Here is a 15,175-nt window from a genome sequence, read left to right on the forward strand (position 1 = left end):
AATAAGTTTTAGAAAGTAAATGTTTTACTGTGCGCTGTAAAAGGTAGTTATAATACATGTTCATCAAATACAGTTTAGAGCTGTAACATCTAATATTTCTCCAGCTTCTACCTTAAGTTGTTTTTCCCGTTCCTGCATATTCTCTAATTTCCTGTTCCTGCACATTCTCCCATTTTTCAAAATTAATTTGATACATCCTCACCAAATTTCGTTAGTTATTATACTTCTCATATTTTAGCACAGCTTTCTTTTTAAGTTTTTGATCATCCGATGGCACCTTAATAATTTTGTGGCTTGTGACATTTCTTTGTTATGGAAAACAACACTAAAACGTTTATCCCATTTGTAAAATTCACCAAAAAATCTGTGCTTCTAAAGGGAGAATAATTGTTTGTTTATGTGTAAATTAGGTGGTTACATAATAAAAGACTGAAAGGCTGAAGTTGATATTTCTTTCAAGGCTAATGCTTTAGTTACAAGAATAGATGGCTTACTCTTTGGGAGAGCCCAGTAATCCATGTCTGAACATATGGCATCCATTTCAGTTCTTCAGAGTCAATGTAAACCATTCCACAACGGCTAACAGTTGCTGGGGATGCAACCTTTAGATCCTGGACCTGAAAGATTGACAGAATAGTTCAGAGAAGCATTATCAACATTTGAGTAACACACAGAACCATAACAAATTACTAATATTTCCACAGATAAAAAAGACAAGGGTAGAAAAAAATACGTCAAACACACTTCATCTAGAACTGTTAAGATTACCCTGACAATGAACAGTATATGCTGAGTGATGTTTTAAATGAAAAAGACAGTTATTTACAGTCCATTACAACTTACTTCAAACACCATGTGAATGGATGGTGTTAGCTTGATTCTTTCACTGTTTGCTAGGCACAACATCTTGTTATCATCTAGGACGGTGTTCATATTCTCAATCCACAGGGCATCTACAGGCCCGTCGCTAACGATCCACTTGTGATCTTCCGTAGTGTCATTGACAGCAGCTCGGACACTGAGAGCCATCAGGCCATCCCTCCACTCCAGGGTCAAAGTGTTCACCTCTCCATAGAGCTCTCCCATTGTGACCGATTTGGGGTTCAGCACATATGTCTTAACAAGCTGGTAATAGGGATTGCTATTCCCTAATTTATACAGAGTCCCTAGGGTGTCTGCAAGGATTGTGTACACAGTGGTTTTGCCGCCTCCCGTCGGCCCCACAAGCATAACGCCATGGCGCACAATCATTGTCTCGTACAGCTGGATGACTTTGAGGATCATGGTAGGCACAGGTTGCAAGCCGCGTTTCAGCATCATATCCACGATGGTTGACTGCAGAATGCCATAATCGTGATCTGGAATAGTTACACCCGGAAAGAGGTCTGAAAGGATCCCGCTGGGAAAGAAATTCATATAAGTTACACTTCAGCATTTGTCTCCTGTCATCGTTTCATTTTCTGACAGCAAACAGGAAAGTTTTCACTTTTAATATGTCACTTCATATTGTGAGATTCCCTGAAACTAACCAAACACAATCTGTACTTAAAAGCCAGGTGTTAAGGGGAGAAAAAAGCTACATTTCCAAATGTAACTTTGATCCTTTTTAAAACATGAAATCAAATGTTTGAATAATAACCAGAATCTTTCTTTGTAAAATCAGCTCATTGTTAAGCATGTTTAAAGTTCAAAGAATGTATATTTCAGCAGGTGTCAACTAATTTTGTGTGGTAATTTTTGTGACATTAAAATTTGTGAAACTGACAACTTTAAGGGCTCCAACCCCGCTCAATGCTTGAAATGGAAAGAAAATAAGCATGTGGAAAGCAAAGTCGGACATGTCCACAATGTAACTTTGTTCCTTGACTCTCCTGAAACTGGACAAAATTTTACGACACCAGTAAGACAATCTAAAAATGGAACCTGAAACTGTTCATACCAGGGACCTAATTGAAAGCTTCTAAGAATGTCCGTAACAACAAATGTTGATACATTTAACAGAAAAGTTTATGGTCAGCACTCTTGTTATGATTTTGTATTGAATGTGAGACCTTATGCAGTATGTGTCTCCTTTTGTACAGAAGTCTATACCAACACCATTGTGTATTATACAGTATGCAGGACTTCAACTAATTAAACATCTCATTTAGTCTTAATGTATATCTGACTTTAACAATATACTGATTTAAAATCTATAGGGAGAATAGTTTAAAAATAGAAAAACAACAGTACCTGAAAAGCATAGCATCATCTGTCAGGAATTTGGGAAGATTAGAGTCTCGCAGAGCTCTGATTAATACAACATCTTCACTGAGATGAGGGTTCTCTCGTTTTAGGGACCTGCATATAAATCATTTGTTTCATATATTGCAAAACAAAAAACTTGTTACATAATTATATTTTTTTCAAAAACATATCCCCTGGTAATTTATATTTTCATCATTACAGAAGATACAATATGATAAAAGTCTACACCAGAATAAAACAGCCTCAGTCACTTTATAAAAGAGTGAGATATACTGTAAGGAATCTCAGGTAAGAGAAAATGTATGTTTTACATTCTCTTAAAAAATTGATTCAAGTTAATTATATTATCTGTCATTCATCTTATGATATACAGATGTTCTCTAGTTTATTATTCATAACATCAAACACATGACTGCTGCATCAATACTGGATCACTCCTTCTACATTTGAAAAGTAAATATTTTAAAATATTTTTTTTTCTTATGCTTGATGTTTAACTAAAGATCCAGCTTGTACTTGTCACACACACCAGCTTTCTTACCCTGCCATGACCAGCACTGACTTAACAGCCCGCATCCCAAAGTCATAATGATCCTGCTGTGAGAGCTGTTCACTGCACAGTTTGTACATTTGAGTCATCTTTCTGGCCAGAGTTTTACTTGATTCAAAACCTTCGGAGTAAAGAATAACCTGAAAGACAGCAGAAATCAGACTTTCTATGTAAGCAAATATGTAAATAAAGAGCTTATTAATAAACACATAAAAAGGTATAATACAAAACCTCCTGGTTAAGAGCTACTCAAGATCGAGCTGTCTCAGAAAGCCCCCTTTGAAATGCCTCTAAATAAATTCATTTTCCTCTTTAACTAATACTATGATTTTGGCTTTAACAAGAGCTAGTAATCAAATAAAACACGCTGACAGTTAACTGAAATTAACTTATCAGTCATTGTGCTTTTCCCTTTTATGTATGTTTGAATGAAGTAATAATTTTGAATAACAGACTTTTATATCTTGGCTGTTTTTAGGTCTAAAGTTAAGCATGAAAGCATGAAAATATCACAATAAATACAAGGAATCAGATCTATAAAACATATATAGATCTATATATATATATTACATATCCATATATTGAAGACTTTTAGACGCTTGGATGTTTCCATCCAACACCAGATAGGCATTCACTGCAAAATAGAGCCTAATCTTAACAGAACAGGGTGCAAAGATGGGACACTAGTGTATCGCAGGACATACACAGGGACAATTTAGAATCATCAATTATCCTAGCCAGAATGACAATGGAAGACTGGAAAGCCAGGGCATCTTACTGAATCCTCCTTGTGAATACAAGGAGATTAGGCATACTCCACACAGAAGGTGTGGGGTACCAACACAAACTACCATGTGACCACGCTACCATGTGTTCTACCATATTACATATCATCATGTCATCATTACAGCCTTTGTGGACAGAATGAATATGCGAATCGACTGGCTCCACACTCTGAACATCAGAAAACACAGAATTTCTTCTCACCTCTGCGATGAGGGCATAATTGGGAACCATCATTGCAATGGGTCTAAACAAAGCCTTCAAGTTATCAGGCAGCTCCGTTCTACCGGCGTAGCCCGGGTTCATAGTGATGAATGCAGCACAGGTCATCACCAGCTTTATTTCACGCCCCTCAAACATGAATCTGGAGAGCTTAAACCAAAGAAAAATATTTTGAAAAATTGCTTTTTCGGCAAAGCATAAAACTCTTTAACTGAGGCTTAGGGGGACCTTGAATGTATATGTGATAATATATATTATAATTATCATCAGCATGGTCCTTGGTGCTTCACTGAAGAAGAGATTCTTAGTAAAGTTGTACAGTTGTTGTACAGTTGTTCTGTACTTGGAGATCAGAATTAGCGAGCTAAAGTGCGCAGTGACAGAAGGGCTCTTGACGTACAATCATTATTACAAAATCCCAACCTTGGGATGTTCGTGACCACATTGATCTTTAGCTATCTTGGAGAACTGGCTGCTTGAGCTGCAGAAGAAAATCGGTACCTTTGCTGCCTTGGCGTTTCTGATGGTAATTAGCTGCTGGGCAATTACAGAGAGAACCTCAATGTCAATGCGATTAAATTCATCAAAACAGCACCAGGCACCAGACTGGGCCAAGCCACTGAAGAAACGTCCCATCATCTAAGAATTCAAAAGAATACAACAACAGAGATGAAACGATTGCTATGTAACGGGTTAGCATTTCTTCATTTGTTTTGAGAATCAGTGGATCACAAAAAAATAAATAAAACAAAATTAAGAAAGAGCTTGTTCTATCTCAGAACATTAGGGGTTGACATTTCTCTTAATGCCTTCTAGTTCTCAGAATTCTCACAACTTTTTTGTCTTTATTGTGACAGCACTGAGGTCATGCGATTACTTCCATGAGGTATACAGAACCAATGATATAACGTTGTCAAGCTTGTTTCAATACAAAATTAAGAATTTGAGTGTGGGTTTTTGCTGTCCATGTCTGTACCAGAAAAAAGGGGAGAAAATATGCACTTGTTTTTTCAAGGATTGAATACCGCAGCACAGGGGTGGTCAGCTCTGGTCCTCAAGGACCAATATGCAGCATATTTTATAGGTCTCCAGCTTCTTGAGAACAAGGAAAGGCATCAACTTAAGCCAATAATGAGTTTAATTAGGCAAGTAAGAACACAGGTGGCAAGAAAACTAGAAACCTTCAGGCTCTCCAGGACTGGAGTTGTGCACCCCTGCTGTAATGCCTTATGTGCAGGAGGCTATAAAACTACATTTAATTACAATATTTTCTGAATTCAAAAGTTAAGGGAGCTCTTGAGTGGCTCAACCTAAGCACAGGGTGAACTGTGTGATTGTGGGTTCAGGCCTGGGTTATATCACCAACTGTGGTGTTCACACATTTGTTGTGATCCATATTAAGTACCTCTAGTAAGTAAAATTACTACCATTAATCTTGCTATTACTTATGTGACTAGTAACAATATATTAAGAAAAAAAGTAAAATCAGTTTTTTACATTAGATGTTTTAATGAACTGACTGTAGTTTTATTTATATTCCATAAACCACAGGTGAAATTTAGAAGAAAGATATCAGCTGGGTATCTAATGCATCCCAAGGGCTAATAATTACTGCAAAAAGATGATACATCTTACACCTGTCTGGTATAGGAATTACTAGTTGCTTTCAAAAAACAGAAGGGTAAAGTGTTGTTACTATTCTAAAGTGTAAATACTCTCTACCAGGGATTATGATAAGCAATCTACTAAGTTTTAAAAAACAATTAAATTATACCCAAAGTGTTACTGTACATATTTATTAAAACAAAACCATTAATTTGCATTGTAAGAAAAAGCTGCTTGTAGCTGTGAAACAGATGTCAGGACCAAGGCCAGCACCTTGTACAGAGAAGTACATTCCTTCAAGAGGATCACAGTGCCATCTAGAGGATTTAGCAAAAATATATTTTCTCGTCATTCTCTGAAGATTTCCAAAAATCTAGAGCATAAACATGTGTGCATATTAATTTAATAGTCTAAACAACCGTTTTATGTTTAATTTGTTGGAGAAACTCAATGGCTCATTCACAATTCCCCTTTCTCTGTTCTGTTTTTTATGTTTCATGCACAATTACCAGGAATCTGCTGTTAAATTAAACATCATCCTGGAACACCATTGTGTGACCTTATTTTTTTGCTCTTACTGTTCTGATTTAAAGATCATGACGGTAAAAACATTTTCTAAATTGCAAATTCATTCTGGCTAATTATGGGGCAGGCAGAAATGGAAAACAAGGAAAATTAAGCAATGTTTTACGCGAGCAATGTGATTAAAAATTCACACCGGAAAAAGTAAAATTCTGATGTTGTACCTTATAGTCCAGGCCATCAGAGCAGTTGAAAACCACACACTGGATTGCCAGTGCCTTGGCCAGGTCTTTAGTGGTCTCTGTCTTGCCAGTACCAGCAGGTCCAGCTGGAGCTCCTCCCAAATCAAGCTGCAGAGCTCCCATCAAGCAAAGGTAGCAGCGGTCCTAGCAGTGAAAAAAACACAGATCATTATGAGATAATGGATTCCATCCAATTCAATGGCACAAGAACATTGTGAAGTTGGTGCCCCATGAATAACTATAGACTCCCTAATAGACTTATATACATATAACCTATATACTTAAGGACAAGAAAGACTTAGGCAAGCTGCTTTAAAGATTGGCAAACACAAGGAAAATTAATGCAATTTATTCTTTTTTAGTGGAGATCTAAAATTATAATAGTTTAAAACACCTTCATTTGCATACTGACTTTTGTAGCTGTGACACTTGTAATTATTCAGAATTTTGTGTGTGCCAGTGCAGCATGGCTGCAATTATTAATCTTGACAGTGGTTTTATGAAATAAAAAAGGCATCGCAGTGCTTTATCAAGATGATATGCACCTAACATGTTTTTTTATTAATAGTCTTGATTAATTAGGAATAGAACAGACCCCTGACCTTATCATGCCAAACATACATGCTACTGTTGAACTTATTCTGTTTGATTTTATTTAAAGGAATGCTTAGTGGTTTGAATAATTATCTCTCTCATGTCTTGACTTTTGAGACGATGACAAATATGACATTGCTCTGAACAATTCAACTATTAAAAGTTACACTTTTTTAATCAAGAAATAGACATCCAATCTATACAATGTTATTCTTATTCTTTTTATCTTGTTAAAAAGCAAAAATAAATAAATGGGCTGTTATTATTAGAGACTAACATAAACTATGGTCACTTAACTAAACTATAGTTTATTAATTTATTACAAATGTATTACAACAAAGTTAATATGATTAAAGATTTTCCAAAGTAGTACTTTAACATGGTTGATGTTAAATCTCTTCTTTTTTAATCCAGATGAGATGTACTGTATACTGTATATGATGTGCTCTGTTCCTACTGTTTTTCATCTCATCTGGTGTTTGAATAAATCTGGAGGTCACTGTATATACTCTATGCAATCTTTAGCCTAAAGAGATCCTGCTAGATTAGCTGCAAAATAAATATAAGCCTTTAATTTAACAATTAACCTTGTATATCCCACATGGGGCATTTCATGATCAAACTCTGCAAAAGAGAAGAGTAGGATGCCAAAGGCAAACAAGCCTGAACTAAGTGAATGCTCGTTGGCACAGTTCTATTAATAATTATAATTAAACATGCCACCCCATGGCACGTAAATGCATTCAAATCCACAAGAGGCTTAAAGTCATTAGTGCTGTTATGTAATACTTTAAACATCTGTGGTTATACTAATTAGAACATGTCCAACTTGACAGCAAACTATTTCTAAAAAATAAAAAACTCCACTTGCAACTGCAACTGCCCCTGTTACAAAGCTACAGTAGCTGATTAAACATAAATATCATATTGACACTATCCAATCATAGACTTCTCCCGTTAACTCTCTTTAAAACTAGAAACATTAAAGAGTTTTGTCTTTCCTTCAGAAAAAGGTAATACAGTACCACATAGTGGCAAATTATTATATCCTTAATCATTTTATCGTGTTAAAAAACAAAGAAAATGAAATGAGGCACTATTATTACAGACTTACATAAACTATGGTTACATTATTTATCAATTTATGACAAATACATTGCAACAAATTTAACATGAACAAAGCTTTCAGAAAATAGTAGTTAAACATGTTTGTTGTTAAATCTTCTTTTTTAACCCAGACGAGATGACTGTTCTTTTTTGGTCGTTCTCTTTAGCTATAGAACATACGAATCATTTTAGTTTTTTTTAAGAACAGTTTAGAACATTCAGGGCCTTAACTGTGAATGATGCCAAAGAGACAATCTACAGTACAAGACCTCAAACATTGCCAGTATCCACTTATATGATTTGCATAATACAAATTGTGTGCGTGTCTGAGAATTGAAATTGCAGCTGTGTGTGTTTACACAGATCTTTGAGTGCTACCACCTGGAGTTAATAATAATAATAATAATAATAATAATAATAATAATAATAATAATAATAATAATAATAATAATTGCTTACACTTATATAGCGCTTTTCTGGACACTCCACTCAAAGCGCTTTACAGGTAATGGGGACTCCCCTCCACCACCACCAATGTGCAGCATCCACCTGGATGATGCGATGGCAGCCATAGTGCGCCAGAACGCTCACTACATATCAGCTATCAGTGGGGAGGAGAGCAGAGTAATGTAGCCAATTCATAGAGAGGGATTATTAGGAGGCCATGATTGGTAAGGGCCAATGGGAAATTTGGCCAGGACACCGGGGTTACACCCCTACTCTTTTCGAGAAGTGCCCTGGGATTTTTAATGACCACAGAGAGTCAGGACCTCGGTTTTACGTCTCATCATTCATACAAAATGTGGGCCACTGTTTTAATCCTGTTTTTGTAATCTATAAAAATGTTCGTCTCTGTCTTCTCGACATATGTCACATCCATGTGCCAAACAGTGAAAAACACTTACCGTAAGAGGAGTAATGACTAGCCGTGGACAGGCCCCTAGATACTCATAGCCGTAGGTATACTGTGACAAAGCCATCCTCGCCACACAGTTGTCAATGTCAAGATCCCAGTAGTATCTCAGCTGCCTTTGCCATTCAAAGTTAGAACTTGAATCAACCTGAGAAAGAGGAAGGGTTAACAACTTCATTATCATGTCATCCATAGAGAAAGACTGAGTGAGTAAGCACTACTGGGTTGCCTACTGGGTTCCTTTTGGACATCAGATTTTCTTCTATCAAACTGAAATACTGTTTCACCACACTAAAGGTGTTGAGAGGGGAAAAAAAGCAAGACTTAACACACTACTTAAAATGATGAGTTGTGAATAAGCCCCTGCTTCTTCCCTCCATTCAGTGAAGGAGAGTGGCAGCATACTGCCCTCTTTACCCAGGAACCACTGCTGGGCAGGCTCACAGAGCACAGTAGGTGAGAAGGAGGTTGGGTTTACCCTGAAGGACAAGGCCTAAAGGCCAGTGCATCTAACCCAATATATAATTAACTAGTTGAATTCACAACTCAAACAACACAAATCATTTAAGAATTAAAGAAGTCAGTGAATAACCTTATTTGAGATAATGACATTAGTCCTGTACTTGATATATTGATATATGTTAAGATCATTAAAAAGGTATGTTTTCAACACTCTTTTGAAACGATCATTTCAAGAAAGGAATCGCAGTACCTTTTCTTTGACAAGGTCAGTGACAATGTCCCTTGCATGCACGTCAATTGTAATAAGCGCTGTTATTATATTCCGATGAAGCTTTGGAAGATAGCCACGAACTAGTCCAGCTAAGGCATTCAATCTCTGCATGTTGTAACATGAAAAGGAAAAAAAGAAACAGTTCACTTGCCAGTTACCTATTACATCACAGTACTTTGCAAAACTCTTTTTAACAGAAAACAAACTGTTCTGCACATTTCTCTGTTGACTGGGTTTAATTATATCCTCAGGGACCAGGGTGTTCCCCCCTATACCTGCAGCGTTTTCAGAGTCACAACAGTAAGTGGAAAGATGTTTCTTCAGAAATCTCACACTATTTAACCTAATATTACCGTTACCTTGAGGAATCAATAATTCTCACTGTGTAAGTTGTGTCATTTTTTTTAATCAGGGAAAAGGGCTGAATTGCTTCATGTAAGCAAAATAAGTAGTTTGATATTCTATTAAGGAGCCCAGGTGGAATGATCAGTAGGTGACCCTGGCCTCCTAAAGGCCCAGCACCAGAAGTTGTATCTCTGATAAAAAACAATTTCCAATTTCCATAAGGCACAAATCTGAAACACGCCATCTTCTAAAGCAATTGAGTGTTTTCACAAAGTAGAATTATTTTCCCAGGAGGAGAAGAATTGACAAAAGGTTTCAATAGGAAGAGGAGGGATGGCAGCACTAAAACAAAGAGTTGTAGTTAAGAACTTTATTTACTAAACCACTATTCTGATGAGTAAATTTAATAGCACAAACCATGTGTCTCGAAAGTCTTTCAAAATTCTGTCATTAAAACAAAATGTTTGACAGTAACTGGTGATCAGACCATATTAATAAAATATTTTTGGAGCCTGTAGATATTTTACTCAACATTGACACATACATATAGGACACATCCTCCCCCAAGTTAAACAAGAAATAATCTATAACATTGGTGTTCCTGGAGATTTAATGTATGGATATGGTATATTGTACCTCAAAGTTCACATTTTCAAACTCGGTTAATGCTTCAAAGTGATTATGGTCATCGCCTTCTAAACAATTAGTCAGGTCCCGGCACCACATTAGTTGGGATATTGTCAGAACGACCTAAAAATAAAATATAATAACTTTGTAATACTGATACAGTTACAAACATTACTCTGACATAACACAAAACAGCTCTATTTATTATAACGTGTTTAAATTCCAGATAGAATATTAAAAAGAAAGTACGCAATGAATACATAATAAAAATAAAATGGCTTGATAATAAATAAAAGTAAAAGTATATAACTATTGTATATTAAAAGGTTAATCTACAGTTCTTACATACTTGGTATTACAGTATAAGTACAGTACTTACAGTACAGAATGAGAACTACAATACCAAACTACAAGACGTTACTTGCAAAAGACTACTGTACATGTATTTGTAAGCTAATCATTATTTTACATAATTTTACCCTCAAAAATCTACTGAAAATAAATATTAATAAATCTGATGTAGATATTAATATCCAGCATCTGTACCAAAATAGCTTGATAACATATTTAGAATTAATTCGTATATGAGTAGTGGAAGTATTGCTGCCTCAAGGCACTGGGGCCCTGGGTTCAATTCCAGACCTGGTCGGCTATCTGCATGAGATTTTTACATTCTCTCTATTTTCACATAGGCTTCCCCCTACAGTACAATAACCTACTGGTAGGTTAATTGGCTTCTGGTAAAACCAGCCCTGGTGTGAGTATGGGTTTGTCGGTGTCTGTGCATCTGCCCTGTGATGTTCTAGCATCTCATTAAGTATGTGCCCACTGCTTGCCTCATGCCCACTGCTTGCCAGAATAGCCTCCAGCTCCCCTGCGACCCAGAATTGGAGGAGGTTAGAATATTCTTCATACTTCTGGCATACTTAACTGATTGTTCAATCAGTTCAGTACGTGTTGTTGTCTAATAAATGTTAATGGAATTCATACCTGAGATGGATGCCCAGCAACAACCCACTCAACTCTTGGTCGGTTCTGGTAATCTGCAATCGCTGCCTTGCTTAAGCGTCTCAAAGAGGAGAACATGGCCTCCTCTACCTTTCCAAGCCAGTCTTCAACATTCCCTCTTGCTTTTAGTCCTTTTCCTAAACTCACCTGGACAGAAACAAAACTGTTAGGAATCACTATGCAGTTTATTCCTTCATTCTAAAAACTGATCAGGTAGTATGTATGAATGTCTTTCAGGCTGCAGCCGGGAATTTGAAAAGGCTGCTCACAGGAACATAAGAAAGGATTCAAACAAGAGGAGGTAATTTAACTCATCTTGCTCATTTGGAAGGATCCCTTTCAGTCGGTTCTTGAAGTGTCATGAGAAATCCATTTCAACAACTGTTTGTGTAGCCACCCAGCATCCTTTGTTGATGGCCATTACATAACAACATCTAATATCTGACACAGTGGCATGGTACTATGACAATGCTCCTTTTCCTAGATTCTATCTGCAAGAGTTTGTCTGCATTGATTTAACATGTTCTCCCTGTGTGCACTTACAGTAGGTTCTTCATTATGGTACTCTTATTTCCTCCAGGCTTTGATAGACATGCCACATTCCAGACAGGTTTTACAGGTCATTCGTAAATAATCATTTTCCAGACACTGGGAACAAATTCGCTTTTGACCATTTTTGCTAGGGAAGCCATATGTCCAATTGAGTAATTTAGAGATCATTTGAAAAGAAGGTACAGTAAAAGTATCTTCTCAAAAAACCTCTCAAAGACCAATTAATTACCAGTTAATTAGCGTACTAAATTGGTCAAATATGTGTATTCCAAATCTTTAGAAAATTGATGATGTAAGGGTTACGTAAAGGATCTGCTGGATTGTGGCTCTCTAGGACCATGGCTGGCCACCCCTACTATAGACTAGGAGAACCAACAGACTAACAGGTCTCCTCTTTTACATTTTCTTTCAGATTGATTTCTGATCAATGAAATATCTATTTCTAATACTAATACTAAAACAAATCCAAATCGATTTCTGTCTATATCAAAATCCAAAGACTGAAAATGTAATTGAATGAGACAAAATAATCATATGAAGGTAAAGTACCAGGTGTATAAATAATTAGGTAGCCTATACTGTATATGAGGGCTTAAAGAACAGGATGAAAATCATTTGCAAGAAAGTGCAATTGAAATGATTATAACTAGTAGTAGTATTTAAATATGTTCGGTTAATAACATGTAGTGTTATTATTGCGGAGAAGTACACGACAGTGATGACTGTCAAAATGTCTCTGCATTACAGATTATGAGTCAAGGCACTGTATATGAATTAATTTCCCTTTTTAATATTGTTTGTAAACTCTACTAAATTAATTATGGTGTACACCGCAGATCTCAATACCAACAGCTTCAAAGGTGATACCAAACAGAGCAACAATTAAAATCAAGAAGTTACCTTTAGTCCACGTACTATTTCTCCTTTTGAAAGTTAAAGGTGTGCTATTTCATTTACTGCATAAACAACATTGAAAAGTAGAGTAACACTGTGAATGGTGAAATACCCTTTCTCCTTCGGGAGACAGCATGGCTAGGATGTCATTGCTGAAGACTTTCTCGTGTTCACCCTCTCCAGCAGGTGTCATCTTCCCCTCAGTGTGGGGGAGTAGTGCAAACTCCAGCTTAGAAATGGCATCAAAGCACTTCCGCAGATGAGGCTGAACAGCCTGGGGGTTACGTGTCTGAGCCAGGATCTCCAGCAGCTCATCATTGGAAAGAAAGTAAAATCTGAAACCAGCAAACACAAAAGGCCAAATGAAACATTCATTAAAGGGACAAACTATTCTTAGGGACCACACAGAAGTTAACCATCAAACCTCCGTAACATAACATCACCTTATTAGCCCTATACAATTTCTTGCATTAGGAATTCATCTTTTTGCACACCCCAGCTTTCTTTTCATTAGAGACAGGCACACAGACAGGGAGAGAGAAGCTTGGGGTCAGAGCACAGGGTCAGCCATTGCACAGCAGCCCTGGAGCAGTTGGGGTTAAGGGCCTTGCTCAGGGGCCCAACAGAGTAGGATTCCTCTGCCAGCTGCAGGATTTGAACCAGCAACCTTCTGGTCATAGGCACAGATCCTTAGCCACAGAGCCACCGCTCCGCCCGTAAAAAGACTCAAAATGTAGTGTACATGGAGACTTCTACAAGACAGGTAAAAGTTTTTTTTTTAAATGAAACAAAATACTTGAATTGATTTTACAGATACTACAATAACCCAAACCGATCCTTTTTCATTGACAATTATAAATTGCACACTAGAAACACCTAACAATAAAGTTGAAATTAACTTCCTCATGAAAATACTTTTACAAACCTTGGAAACACAACTCTCTTTGATTCCAGGTAAGCTTCAAGGCACTTCTGAATTTGATCTAGTAAAATATTGTTGTTCTGGAAAATTTCCAAGAGGCCTAGAGATGCCAAATCATTAAAGAATACACATTAGAATGTTTCACTACATTTTTGTTTAAAAAAATTGAATATAGGTAAGAATCTAATTCTGTTACATGTTCCTTGGGATAAAAATGTTTAAGAGAATGCACGTGACTCTTCTTAAAAGAGAACCTGGTCTATTACAGGCTAAACCCTTTCTTATAAAGTGTGTTTATTTACACAGCTGTGGAAGACGCAGAGTGAAATACAGAGACTTGCTCATATCCTTCTAACAGATGGCTGTGTGTGAAAGAGAGGCCTACTCCCTTGTTTAATGAGGACGACATTTTCACAACTATACAATTATATGAAACAGTACTCCACAATATGGATGAGCACAGCATAATACTAAAGTATGTAAACAAGCAAACAAACGGTGGAAATAAAGTCAAATATGACATTTAATGTACAAATAAGAGCAAACGTTTGTGTCATTATCTATCAGTGAATTTCCTGTTTTGTAATCACACTGCAAACTAGTGCAAACACATTTTCCCAAAATGCACATCTCTGATTATTACAGACTTATTTTGAAAGCCTTGTTTTATTTTTTAAAATTTGACATTTCAAAAAGAGAACCATTGTAAAGATTGTAAAGTTATTTGAAATCTAAAATGTGATTAGATATATGTAATCTGCATGAAGTTTTTACCTTATCTGCCTTAATCTTAATTATTTCCACTATTGTAAGTAACTTGACCTTCACCTATTTAATTATTATGGCTTTATGCAAAAATATTCAAGCATATACAGTAGGAGATGCAGAATAACACAATCTCAAGCTTGCTAGTATTAATGCAGGATTTCATCATGACATTATTGCAGGAGTCTGTGGTTACTTCATTATTCAAGTTACAAAATATATACTGTATATAAAAGCCATCAAAAATGTTCCTTAACATTTAGCTACTCTTCAGTCATAAAAAAAAGGATTCAAGGGCAAACCTGGCTGAGTGGCTGATCGAAGGGCATTGGGAAGACGATTAACTTTTCTCATGATCTCCTTCCAGGATTTGTCCACTTGAAGAAACATTTTGGCTTCTGCGGGAAGCTGTCGCTGGATGTCTGGAGCACTAAAGATGCTTTCTAAATATAACCAGTTTCTCTGGCACGTTAGCCATTCTTCCTACAAACCATGCACAAGACAATCACTTTGGGAAAACGTAAGAATGAATGCAGCAATTTGT

The 15,175-nt window shown here is 36.5% G+C and overlaps 1 protein-coding gene across 1 annotated transcript in view; it reads right to left on the reverse strand.

Moving 5' to 3' along the window:
- Positions 1 to 15,175, reverse strand: part of dnah6 (dynein, axonemal, heavy chain 6) — a 115,459-nt gene that overhangs the window by 79,554 nt on the left and 20,730 nt on the right. Inside the window, exons 22-35 of the mRNA XM_088624575.1 lie at positions 14,934 to 15,114; positions 13,870 to 13,966; positions 13,057 to 13,279; positions 11,481 to 11,645; positions 10,500 to 10,613; positions 9,498 to 9,623; positions 8,778 to 8,933; positions 6,154 to 6,315; positions 4,304 to 4,441; positions 3,785 to 3,952; positions 2,789 to 2,937; positions 2,233 to 2,340; positions 844 to 1,399; positions 495 to 617 (exon numbers count right to left, since the gene is read on the reverse strand). Of these exons, the coding sequence (XP_088480701.1) occupies positions 495 to 617; positions 844 to 1,399; positions 2,233 to 2,340; positions 2,789 to 2,937; positions 3,785 to 3,952; positions 4,304 to 4,441; positions 6,154 to 6,315; positions 8,778 to 8,933; positions 9,498 to 9,623; positions 10,500 to 10,613; positions 11,481 to 11,645; positions 13,057 to 13,279; positions 13,870 to 13,966; positions 14,934 to 15,114 (2,466 nt within the window). The remainder of the gene's footprint in view (positions 1 to 494; positions 618 to 843; positions 1,400 to 2,232; positions 2,341 to 2,788; positions 2,938 to 3,784; positions 3,953 to 4,303; positions 4,442 to 6,153; positions 6,316 to 8,777; positions 8,934 to 9,497; positions 9,624 to 10,499; positions 10,614 to 11,480; positions 11,646 to 13,056; positions 13,280 to 13,869; positions 13,967 to 14,933; positions 15,115 to 15,175) is intronic.

Source organism: Lepisosteus platostomus, chromosome 1 (genome assembly GCF_059453375.1).
Source record: "Lepisosteus platostomus isolate fLepPlt1 chromosome 1, fLepPlt1.hap1, whole genome shotgun sequence".
NCBI classification, from domain to species: domain Eukaryota; kingdom Metazoa; phylum Chordata; class Actinopteri; order Semionotiformes; family Lepisosteidae; genus Lepisosteus; species Lepisosteus platostomus.